Genomic DNA, 12914 nt, shown 5'->3' with positions numbered 1-12914 from the left:
TCCCTTTTGAGTCTAGTTCCTCTCAAGGTTTCTTTCTCTTTCATCTAAGGGAGTTTGTCCTTGCCACAGTCGCTTGAGGTTTGCTTATTGGGGATAAATAGATTAATACCACACTACCACCATTGTCAAATATTAATCTTGAACTTTTGGTACTACGGTATATGTCTTATACTCTGTAAAGCTGCTTTGAGACAATGTCCATTGTTAAAAGTGCTATACAAATAAAATTGAATTGACTCATTAGTGTGGTCAGGCATTGATTTTAGGGTGAGGAGGTCTGGGGCAGTTGGTGTTCCGGTACATTGGTGTTCAGTGAGGCTGAATCAATTAGGGCTCTCTGGACGACCCTTGAGTTCTTCCTTAACACTACCACCATTGTCAAGTTTTCTGATGACACTGTAGTGTTGAACCTGATCTCTAATAATGATGAAAAAGAGAGCCAAAAGTACTGGTTTGTAGTAGTAATTGAAAACAACCTCTTCCTGACTATCAGCAAGTCAAAGAAGGTTATTCTTGCTTCAGCACCAGACACTAGCAGAGAATACACAATATAAATAAATATTTTTATTTTCAGTGCTGGGGGGTGGGGGGTGGGGGGCACGGTGGCTAAGTGGTTAGCATGTTCGCCTCACACCTCCAGAGTTGGGGGTTTGATTTCCACCTCCACCTTGTGTGTGTCTAGTTTGCATGTTCTCCCCGTGCCTCTGGGGTTTCCTCCGGGTACTCCGGCTTTCTTCCCCGGTCCAAAGACATGCATGGTAGGTTGATTGGCATCTCTGTAAAATTGTCCGTAATATGTGAGTGTGTGAGTGAATGTGAGTGTGTGTGTCCTGCGATGGGTTGGCACTCCGTCCAGCGTGTATCCTGCCTTGATGCCCGATGACGCCTGAGGCACAGGCTCCCCGTGACCCGAGAAGTTCGGATAAACGATAGAAAATGAATGAATGAATTTTCACTGCTTTTAACACTAGAAGTCCCAGAGATTTGTAACCCTCCTTTAGCCAAGTGGAAGCTAACTGGCTAGTCTTTTGGCTATCATTAGCATCAATTCATGTGTAAATATGGTCATTACCTGAGCAATCTGCAGGGGGTTGGGGGTGTGTGTGTGAATGTTTGCTGGTGGCTTGTTTGTATGTGTGGGGGAGGGAGGGCTGCTAATTCCTTTTGTGTTGAGGTGGATAAAATCACGTCCTACAACCCTGGTCTACATATCACCGTTGATGAACAGCTTTTCCCGTCAAAGACTCGCTGCTGTTTCCTGCAGTATATTGCAACTAAACCTGACAAGTTTGGGATCAAGTTTTGGGTGGCTTGTGACCTAAAATCCAAGTACATTTGTAATGTCCTCCCATATCTTGGCAAGGACCCTAGTCGTCCCAGTGGAGAGAGACTGTCTGAAAATGTAGTTATGAGGCTGATGGAACCATTCCTAGACAAGGGCAGAAATGTTACCATGGACAATTTCTTCACATCGCTGTCACTTGCGCATAAACTTCTTAGCCAGAAAACCACCATCCTCTGCACAGTCAACAAGATTCGCTGGGAAATCCCTCAATCCGCTAGACACACAGATTGCAATGAATTCACCACTCAGGTATGTTGCAGGTCTTTTGTGGTTCTATGTTTATGTGCTTCTGATTTTTAGAATCAACACTGCCAAATATGTCATTGTGTGTAAAAGTGCTATGAAAATAACAATGTATCTTATTTATTAGGTGTTTTCAACCACTGCTGCTACGCTGACGGCGTATGCGCCCAAACGGAAGAAGACCGTCTACATTCTTAGCAGCATGCACAGCGTGATTCAGACTGATAATACCACCAAAAGGAAGCCAAACACTGTCACCCTTTACAACACCACAAAGTGCGGCGTGGATGTGATGGACCAGATGGTGCGGGAGTACACTGTCCGCACAGGGACACGGCGCTGGCCAGTTGCCGTGTTCTATAACATGATTGACATGGCAGCACTGAATGCACATGTGCTGTATCAAGCATGCACCGGAAGGCAGGAAAGACGGGTGGACTTCCTGGTGGAGCTTGCAAGAGAGTTGGCTAACTCTCGTATGTGTGCGAAGAAGGCAAGAAAAGAACAATTGCTTCGGACACAACCCTCCACACCTAGCCCTGGAAAAAGAGCGTCAGGTCAAACACCAATGCAAGAACAATCATGCCACTGTGCGATGTGTTCACTGCTACAGATACACATGTGGTAAATGCAGACGGGAGATACCATGGCAGTGCCAGGATTGTGAGTGATTGCTGGAATGTACTCACTCACTTTTTAATATTATTTGGAAATATGTGTACAAATGGTTGGTTTCTTTATTTTATTTTGTACTATTTTTATCAATAAATCTCAGCAACAAAGGAAAAAAAACCATATGTGTTGATTTCTCCATAAGATGGCAAAGTGAAACACAAGTTTCCTTGAAGTGGCTCAGCATGGCCCCACATTGTTTACATAACAAAAGCAACTGGTCACAGCTGATTAAGGATATTAGCCTAAAGCCTTCCAGCCCATCGGCTGTCCTGCGGGTTTTATAAGTAGAAAAGCCAAATGGCTGCTCCCTGGGACTTCTAGTGTTAACTGCAAGTAGCTAAGCTTCATGCACAGCAATATATAGCAAATACACACACATACCACACACATCTTTTATATTATACATTTATATTTTAAACATTTATTTTTCTATTCCTAGATAAATAAATTATGTTCCCTGGACAGACAAAAGTATTCCACTCCACATTATACTGTGAATGATTATACTGTGAATGGTGTGTGAACCTCATAATATAATGAACAAAAAAGATTTCTACTTCTCTATCTAATCATTCTTAAGTAATTCTAAAAAAGAAACAATTATTTTGCTCGTTTCATTTAATGCATTTCATTAAACAGTTCTGGCAAATGTAATTTTATTAATTATGCAAAAATAAAGAACAATAAATGAAAGCATGTGGGGATAATAAAGTCTGCAGCTCTTCATATGGCTCTTGCTTTTTCAAAAATAATTATTGGCATATAAATCACACAGAGAAATCTAGTCATACATAACTGATTTCATCATCAAAAGAAACTAATCACAATAATCATTTGGTAAATATCTTTTTTTTTGTAAATAAGTTTACTACATAGAGTACTACACCAACATAGTATTTTTTGGACATTGAGTAACTTCAAATGGCAGCAAAATTTGTGTGTAAATTTAATACAGGTTAACTATCACTACCATCACCATCAGTACATGCATTATTCAGACACCATTTCCCTTTCTTTATTCTGTGCAAATATCCAAACCCTGCTGCGAGAGTAACATCACTGTTCCACACGTCTGATATTGCGAGTGCCTTGCGTTTTCAGGTTGGTTTGAATCATTCCTGTTGAGAAAAAATCCCAAAGTCAGCAAACCTCATTCCATCTAAAATCAGGGTCATCTTTAAAAAGCAATTTGTAATTACAATAAGTTTCATTTGCCTCAGAATGGGAACTATATTAAATTGCATTGAAATAGTGACAAGCATTTCCCCTATTTTCAGTGGCTATTTCCATGCTGGTGTCAGACTAATTTCTAGGCTGTAAAAAGTAGACAGAATCCTGAAACAATATATTCAATTGCGATTAAATAAATAAGGACATTTCTGTATCAGTAAAACACATTGGACAATCTTCCAACACTACATCCAGCTGTTTTTATTATTAGAGTACTGTTATTTATAAATGTGTTAAAGTGAAATGAGCTGTCTCCCAAATGACATACTATAAACTGTGCATTCTGCTGTGTAATGTATGATTTTTAGAGCAATGGTATCATCTCCAATAGTACGCTAACATTTTATTTTAATAATCAGAAGTATAAAGCAATAATGTTGAATGCACATAATGCTGCCTTCAGCAGAATACAGTGAATTTTTAAAATGTTTTTTAAAAACATTTTACCGTCCAGTGTCAGTTTACAGTACATAAGCGAAGCTGTGAGCATTGAGCACATGAAGTGTAAAACATTCCCCATATCATCTAAAGTGCACTTCTTCTACTATTGGTTAAGATGAATTCCTATACATAGTTGTATACAGTAGAATATTCACTATCAGCCAAAAAAAAAGGGTGATTTAACTTCTTCTTTAGACCTAAATTACACCTGATAGAAACATCATGTGGCACACCGAAAAGCTAAAATGCCGTCTTAAGATGGACTGGAGCAATAATATGGTTTAGCAGTGTGAAAATCCAGATTATAGCTTAAATAGGCAAAAACACGAACAACAGAACGCAGATGAAATTAAATAATACATAGCAAATTCAACATAAACCATAATATGTCCTTTAGTTGTTGTCTATTTATAAAATCACTGCATCAGTGTCTGCATCACTGATTTGAACTGATATTCAGTAATTGATTAGTCACTCATGATCACGTAATCTCATAAAGAACATAAGCGTTTGCTTTCGTACGTGAGAAGTTCAGTGTATACTGATCTCCATTAACAGTGAAGTTCATGGAGCCCTGAGGGTTATTCTGGTACTCTGTCTCAATGTCTGCACTTGATATGTTACAGCAACCCTAGAGAGAGAGAGAGAGAGAGAGAGAGAGAGAGAGAGAGAGAGAGAGAGAGAGAGAGAGAGAGAGAGAGAGAGAGAGAGAGAGACAGAGAGAGAGGAGGTTACAAAAAATGCATACATTATCACATACCATACAAACCTTTAAAACTTATCTCAGATCTGTCAGAGAGAGAGACAGCAGTATTGATTATATTGTGTACGAGTTTATGATATGCTTTAATATCATCTGTAACATATTGATTTCATCTATAACAAGCAACCTAGCTTGACATTAAAACAGAAAACAATTACTAGGAAGTTCTTCCACATTTCTCAAATGCACATTAGTTCTGTGAAGAGTAAATCCTTTGGGTCAGTGTATGATTTCACTCCATGTACACAACATGTGAACAAAACAGGTGCATTATTTTGTGTGAGGTGTGTACAGTATGTGTCAGATAAGTATGTGCCAGGTAATGTGTCACAAGTCCCTGTGTGTATGTGTCAGATATGATGCCTGGCCCTGCATCACAGTTATTGTGTGGGATTTGGAAAAGACTTGTGTGTGTACAGTATGTGTGCAAAAAGAAACCTTACTCGCGGTGTAAAACTATGCCAGTTTCCTCCTCTCCCACTGAACTGCCACAGAGGAGTCTTTTTAGATGAGGACGGCCATGCTTTCTTCAACATATTTGTCACTGTATTCAGTTGGCTGACAAAACAAAAACATTTGACAAACCAGTTTGACTTATTACAGGAATGCAATGAATGTTGAGTTGGTTCATTTCAGCAAACATGTTTGTTCTCACAATATCACATACTACCTAGATATGCTGGAGAATTGCTCTAAATGGTGGGATTTTTTGTGTCCTTGCCTTAATGTGGCCCTAAACACAATAACTCTATGGCACATATATAACTCTACTCTATTTATATAACAGGTTGTGTAGCATTTCTTACACAACTCTGCTGTCCTTTTGCTTCCGTGCAATAAGTCATGAATATTAAAGGTCACGGTGCAGGGAAAACAGAGTTGCCAAGGCAACAACTTCACACTCAAGTTACTTTAGTGATCTGATGGCAAGGCTGTTCTACCACATTTATACCGTATAAACATATAAATCCTACAATAGCTGATCAAGCCATTTTACTTGAAAAAAACAACAAACACAACACAAACACTTCAAACAAGCTTCGAGCATGGAGGTGGGGTTATAATGATTTAGGTTTGTTTTGCAGCCACCTGGGAATCTTTCATTGTCATTAAAACAACGATGAAAACTTAATTATACAGTATCAGAAGATTCTTGAGACAAACATGCAGCCACTTTGGCCGAAAGTGGGTCATTTAACAGGACAATGCAAAATCAACCAGCAAATTAATATCTGAATGATTTCAGAAGAAAAAAAAATGTGAAAGCCAAAGTCCAGACCTCAATCATATTGAGATGCTGTGGTAGGACCTTAAGAGATCTATGCATAAAATGGGGGATGTGCTAGCTTTTTAGTTAAGATGCTGAATTACCAATTGGTAGATTGGCACACTGGGCCTCTGAGCAAGGCTCATAAGTTGTATAACATGAGATTAAAAATATAAGTTGCTCTAAATAAGGCCACCTGACAAATGCCATAAATGTAAAAACAAATAAAATCAAAGAAAGACAGACCAAAATTTCTTAAAAAATGTGACAGATAAAGATTGTTCTGCATATTACTGAGTTATAGGGTTCACCGTCATGAGATTACTAGTTTGTTTGCAGACCAGACAATAGTTTTTCAGGCCCTTACGACTAAAAGATAAAATTGAAGCATGGAGTATTTTCTTTTCCCTAAGACTGTAAGTAGTGCAATAGGATCTATCTCTATCTACCTCCAACCTCAATATTCTTCTAATATTAGCTATTATGACCAAATCTAAATCATGATATATAACATAATTTAAGATGAAAAGATTGGCATGGGTGTGTATATACATTTTTTGTGTATAGAAAGCCCAGGTATTTGTGATTGTGCCAATTACCTTCCATCCTGAGGAGAAACATATATCGGACGTCTTCTGATCCTTCTTTTGTGGCCTGTGGACAAGTTTTTCTGACACATGTCTAATAAAAGACACAAATTACTGTCATATTACACCCAAAGACTCAAATGATTGTATGTCAAATTACACCCAAAATGTCTGACTGCATCTACAGCTTTTTTCTTTTCATTTTCGTTTCTGTGAAAGTTCACTTACCATTAAATCTTATGTCATAGTTGGTGGAGTTGATGGTGAAGTGAACAGTGCCACGCCTGTTCTTCTGGAACTCACTTTCCAGCCTGGCGCTATCGACTGGACTGACGTTCCCCTGTGCATCCTGTGAATGCATTCAAATCTTATTCTAAATCCATTCCTCTTCCAAAACAAAAACAACAACAACAACAACAACTACATAACAACCCCCCGCACAACCCCACCCCCACCACACACACCCACACACACAAACACACACAATGCTCAATGACAATCTATTTCTCTGTTGGAATTGATAGGAAGATTACCAAGCTTTCTGTCTGGAAACAAACTATTATGTACTATTTTCTGTATTAATATGCACACACATATATATTTCAAGAGAGACTGATGAGGCAATTTTGACATCCGTGCAGCTTACCTTCTTTCCGTACTCATGCCAGCCATGGTTGCCTTGGTAATACCATAGCCAATCACTGTGATGGGAGCCTTTGCGCCTGACTCGCAGGTTGCTCTTCTTTAAGATGCGCATTTTTGTAAAGTCGATAGACAAAGCACTACATATGCAAATGAAACATTAGTGGTGGATGATCAGGGCAATAAAATTATTAATAAAATGTATATTAAATGACAAAGCTTATTTTGTTATCTTGAAGATACTCAAATTATTCATCATGGATTAACAGTTAAGCCATATTTTCACAGTCACATATCTGGCATAGTATACATTAACAACATTTACACATACGTCATATACTGATACTTTTTGCTTTACCAAGCCACTTTCATCATAAATAGCTTTGTGGTTATGTCGCATATTCCTTCCCACTTTCATGGAACTGTAGTGGTTAGGGGTATTAAAGTGATATGGTTTTACAGCAGACTACTATTAGAGCCCTTCTCTTCTTATATTTAAGCTTTCGTTACAGAGAAAAATAAAATTTTTCACTCAACATTTGGCTGTGATAAGAAGACCATAAAACCCTGTCTTGTTTTGGCTTTCTCCAGATTCTGCCCTCTGTTGTACTGCTTAGTTATCTCCTGTGTGTTTAAATTTACATCTAAGGCATATACCCTTATCCAGAAAAACTTTTTTCATTTATATAACTGAGCCTTGCTCAGTGGCTCAGCAGGGAGGTCCTGGGACTCAAACTCATAACCTTCCGATTAGGTCAACACCTTCATCACATACATACCCACGGGGAGTGTTGTAGATCCTGATGCCTTTAGTGTTAGGTCTTGAGAACTGAGCTTCCAGGATGTAATCATTGTCCACATCCTCCCAGCCGTTTCCCAAATTCAACTGCCATCTATATGGCTTGCTGCTGTCTGTGTCGTCTGGAAGATAATAAGTCAAAAAGCTGTTCTATAACAAATAAAAACCCTTCCTTTAATATTTCTTGCAAAGCCACATCAACAAATACACATACATTAGATAGGCTTGAAAACCTGAATACTAGTGCAAGAGCTTTCTGACTTGACAGGCAACATGATTGACAGGTAGGTTGAAACACCTGATTGGTTGGATGTTTGTGATCCACAAATAGTTTTTCTAAGAGTTTGCAAAAAGGGTTCAAACCTAAAACCTTTAAATGCTACAGTATATATACAACACATACCATTTGAGGAGCTGCGACTGCGCTCTCTTTGTCTTTGAGTCCTTTTGCCACGACCCCTCTTCTCCTGTTTGGAGTTCACAACATGACTAAGGCGACATTTGTTGCCATAGCGACAAGAGCCTTTCAGATAATATTTGCAGACATGCAGGTCTCGGCACATCGCACCATTGCGACAGTTGTTTTTGTTGTAGTATTTGCAGGCCTGCTTTTGGGTCACATACAACAGTCAAGACTTTAATAACCACTAACATTACAGAATCTTCATTCTGCACACAGGTTTCTCTTTAATAGTTTTAAACTTTGTTCTTAGTGCTAGACTTCATGACTAGTTAGGGTTCTGATTAAACCATCAGGCACTTAGGAAGCAGCCCAAATACTGTTTAGACAATCATCATTGTTATTACAATGTGTTTATTACTTCAAGTATTACCTATAGTGCAGTTTATTGGATTGTATATAAATAATTACAAACCCTAAAGCCAAATGCATTATCTGCTAGTGGTTATCTGCTATTTGCACAGTATTTCTCAATTTATATGAATCTCTTTACCTATATATGTGTATTGTGCTAATAAGAATAAATTAGGACATTATTTACATTAATTAATTGACCATTACAGTTATGAGATTAGACAGACAAAAAACAAACAAACAAACAAACAAAAAAATGCTGTGTTGTGTACTATTGCAACGTATTTATTTCTAATGACTTTTCTCCTCTGATTCAACTGAATCATCATAAAATGAAGAGATAAATCTTTTGGGACATGACCAAAAAAAGTCAGATCATGTGTTGTAATATTGTTATGATCTTATGCATACATGTGAGTTTTGTCAATTCTAACAGCTTTATATCACAGTTTCTCTGTTTACAGTATGTTTGTTTTTCTGTTATATTACAGAACAATCCTAAATCTAATTGCTCAGTTTCCTTTCTCAGTTTCCTAACTCAACTTTAATTATTTCCAAACGCCTAGTTTATTTGAACCTGAGTTTCAAGTTGAAAGTGAAAGTGAAAGGTATTTGTATCTAAACAAAAATAAAGTGTCTGCTGGAGTGAAGTGAAAAACAAGAATGAAGTGTAAAGAGAAGTGAAGTTTAAAACAAGAATGAAGTGTAAAGAGAAGTGAAGTTTAAAACAAGAATGAAGTGTAAAGAGAAGTGAAGTTTGAAACAAGAATGAAGTGTAAACAGAAGTGAAATATAAATGTCACCTGTGGTGCTGTTGAATCGGAATCTGAATCCGAATTTGATTGTTCATCTGTGTCACTGGAGCTGAAATCTGATACACTCCTATCTATAGAAAGCGAAAAATCATTGAACACAATAAAGTTTCCCTCTCAGTCACATAGCCTAGCGGTTTCATAATAGAATAGACTTACAGAATTATAATCTCTGTTACAGTCCATACAATAAAAACTACTCAACAAATTTCCAAGCAAGCTTCAAAACAATTAAAAAAATAATAACAAGTTAGTAAAAAACCATTAAGACAAATTAACCAATGTCATTTTTTTTTCAGATAAATCAGTCACTTTTCAGAGACTTACCCGATGCGTACTCAGAGTTTGAAGCCATGTTAAGAACTAAAATAAAATTACTTTCGATTTCATTTCACCCAAAGTCTTAAGATGCCAGCAATGTTCTAACAGCGTCACTATGAATTTAATCAAGTCTATTTAAAAAAAAAAGATATCTATAACAGGTGATATTGCCGGTTAAAATAACAGTATTTAAAACTTTGCTAAAATATGTATTTATTTTTAAAGCATAATTATGGTCACTCGGTGGCTCCAGAATGTAACTCTGTAAATTGTTGCATTGTGCTGCCATCTTGTGGATAATAGTGTAACTACATTATGCTTATGACAATAACTCTCAATAACACATGCATTTACATTTTACATTTACAGCAGACATTCTTATCCAGAGTGACTTACATTTTTTTATTTCAGTTTATTGAGCAAATGATAAGGGCCTTGGGTTAAGGGCCTTGCTCAGGGGCTCTGCATTGGCAACTTGGTGGACCTGGGATTTGAACCAATGACCTTCCGATGTCGAACCACTGAGCTACCACATCCCACATGCCCTTATGACCTTTCTGGAAAAAAAATGTACCAATGCTGTTATATGTTTGTTATCACAGTTCTGGGACATTATTACTGTCATGTCCCACTTGACTGTATTTGCTACACAGAGCCGATCCTGACCCCCCTGGGGCCCTGAGCAAAATTCTGCTAAGGAGCTCTCCTACCTGACCCGTGAGCCATGTAAACCATTTGCCACACATTCACACTTGCACTGGCAGCACTGCACAGATAATTTAGCTAGTCAGATAGAGACTAGAGACAGAATCACATCAACTTAACTTTACCGTTTTTTGCTCTTGCTGACATCAAACTTGAAGAGAACACAAGTTTACCTGATTGCTGTTCTCGCATTTCACTCTCATTTTGTTTCTTTTTTCTCTTTTCATGGCCAGATGGATAGCTCCGCTTCATATTGTCATCTACACAGTAAACTTGCGTATAGGGCCGATCGGCTCTGTTGCTACATAAGATAAGATAAAATAAGATAGAACTTTATTAATTATTATTTTACAGAGTAAGAGAAATAATAAATATAAATAAATAAATAAATAAATAAATAAATATAAAAATGAAATATAAATGAAATATGCTATATATAAATATATATACAATATAATGCTTGAGAATTAAGATAATACTACACATATCATTTGATATAATTAATGGCATGATGTTTTGTCCTAGCAGTAAGTTATGCTAGTTATTCTATGGTGCAGTAAAATCGATTGTTTCAACTAAATAGTCTAATCAGTCAATCTTATTAATATGGCCACATGAAATCCTACAGAAGGATGTGCAGATTCATACTAACAGATGGACAACAAGGAGATTGTGTTAGGAGCCTTGGATTTCTGGAGTCTGCTCTGTTGTGAACACCATTGCTATTATTGAGATCCTCCTGCATCAGTAAAGATAGAAAGAAAGAAAGAAAGAAAGAAAGAAAGAAAGAAAGAAAGAAAGAAAGAAAGAAAGAAAGAAAAATACCAGTAGTGACATATCCATACTTTTGTCTTTGATGCTTACACATAAATATAAACGATTTGGATAGAATTCAAATTCTAATTTGGCCACATACACAATTATACACATCACGACATGTGCGCTTTTTATTGACCTCGATCAAAGGAATTGAGAGGAAAATTTCAAAAAAGTATTTAAAATAGATTTTAAAAATAAAATAAAATACAAAATTATAATAATAAAGTATTTAGTCCCTTCTGAGTTTGTTCTAGCTTTAATTTAAAATGTAAAGTTTAGACAAAGATATTTGTAATAGAAAAAGTTTTTAGAAAAAACGTTTAGATCTTTGATTTTTATAAAATTAAAAAAGTATTAAAACCCTTAATTCAGCTTTAACATATAACACCCACACATAAACTAAAACTTTTAAAATGTACACATAAATTAAAATTAATTATAAATTTGTTCTTAATTTCTTTATAGATGAATGATATAAACACGGGTGTACAGTTGAATACTGTATATACATGCAAATGAGTTGTGTGAATATTAACCTAAAGAAAATAACATTTGAATAGAATTCTTTTCCAGTTCTTGTTCTGCACCTGTCCTTAGAATAACAATATTTTTTACCAGCATCTGTACTCACAGTTGCAGAACACAATTACTGCACATTTTCCATTAACTGGTTGAACAAGCTTACTAAAAGGGGTCTATGAAGATGATATTGTCTCATATGCCATTTATAATCTTGAACTAGAATCCACACCACAAGAGACAAGGGAGTGATGCACATGCATCATATAAAGCATGTGGTTAATTAAGTTATGGCTCACTTGTGTTAAAACCTCCTTGGTTGCATTTGGAGCTATGGCCTACACAACAACTGCACTGGCATTGCTGTGCAGCCAGCACAAGGGGCATCAATAACAGAACACAATTCTCTAAAAAGATTAAAGGCAGTGGGAGCTTAAACACTTTATTCACAAAGGAAAATAGTATGGCATGGCTCATTAGTCTACACTATATAAGGTGGAAACCAGCTAATTTGGAAGCTAACCACGAGCAGCATGCATTATTGTGGAAAAAAAAAAAACACTTGTAGCTGGGGAACTAATCTCTGACAGGGCAGAAAACAGCTTGAAGGAGTAAAAAAAGGAGTTAACAGTCAGTTTAGCAGTGGTTATCCACAGAACAGGCATGGGCAGATCAGAGCGTTAAACTGCTTGATGGTGGTGGAAAAGGTAGGCTAACACTATTTTAGTTATAGCTAAATGCATGCTACGTACCAGTATAATGTAGATCACCGATATGACACTTTGTTTACATTTACATTTACATTTACAGCATTTGGCAGACGCCCTTATCCAGAGCGACGTACATAAGTCACCTTGATTACACAGTAACAGATATCTGTCACCCCCAAACTTCAAGAAACAATATGTATATACATTCAAGTTCTAAATTAT

At 36.8% G+C, this 12914-nt stretch overlaps 2 protein-coding genes across 4 annotated transcripts; one reads left to right on the top strand and one right to left on the bottom strand.

The window, feature by feature from the left end:
- Positions 1-881: 881 nt before the first annotated feature.
- LOC113647269 lies at positions 882-2725 on the top strand. The gene is made up of 2 exons (XM_027153936.2): positions 882-1594; positions 1716-2725. Exons 1-2 carry the CDS (start codon positions 1052-1054, stop codon positions 2214-2216), a joined length of 1044 nt encoding a protein of 347 aa, XP_027009737.2. The 5' UTR covers positions 882-1051; the 3' UTR covers positions 2217-2725.
- Positions 2726-2902: 177 nt separating this feature from the next.
- On the bottom strand, positions 2903-10092 carry si:ch211-244b2.4 (uncharacterized protein LOC541512 homolog). 3 transcript variants are annotated; one of them, XM_047804404.1, is made up of 10 exons: positions 9946-10092; positions 9610-9692; positions 8396-8459; positions 7973-8114; positions 7198-7333; positions 6780-6900; positions 6564-6645; positions 5141-5255; positions 4457-4565; positions 2903-3381 (listed from the first exon to the last, which is right to left on the bottom strand). In XM_047804404.1, exons 1-10 carry the CDS (start codon positions 9971-9973, stop codon positions 3320-3322), a joined length of 942 nt encoding a protein of 313 aa, XP_047660360.1. In that variant the 5' UTR covers positions 9974-10092; the 3' UTR covers positions 2903-3319. The 3 variants fall into 3 exon arrangements, with proteins under 3 accessions (XP_047660360.1, XP_027009653.1, XP_027009652.1); XM_027153852.2 differs by having other exon boundaries at positions 8396-8597; positions 9946-10091; XM_027153851.2 differs by having other exon boundaries at positions 8396-8600; positions 9946-10090.
- Positions 10093-12914: the final 2822 nt, after the last annotated feature.

The sequence above is a fragment of the Tachysurus fulvidraco genome, chromosome 19 (genome assembly GCF_022655615.1).
Source record: "Tachysurus fulvidraco isolate hzauxx_2018 chromosome 19, HZAU_PFXX_2.0, whole genome shotgun sequence".
Taxonomy (NCBI): domain Eukaryota; kingdom Metazoa; phylum Chordata; class Actinopteri; order Siluriformes; family Bagridae; genus Tachysurus; species Tachysurus fulvidraco.
The sequence above is the reverse complement of the archived record's forward strand: the minus strand, read 5'-3'. Positions and strand labels throughout refer to the sequence as shown.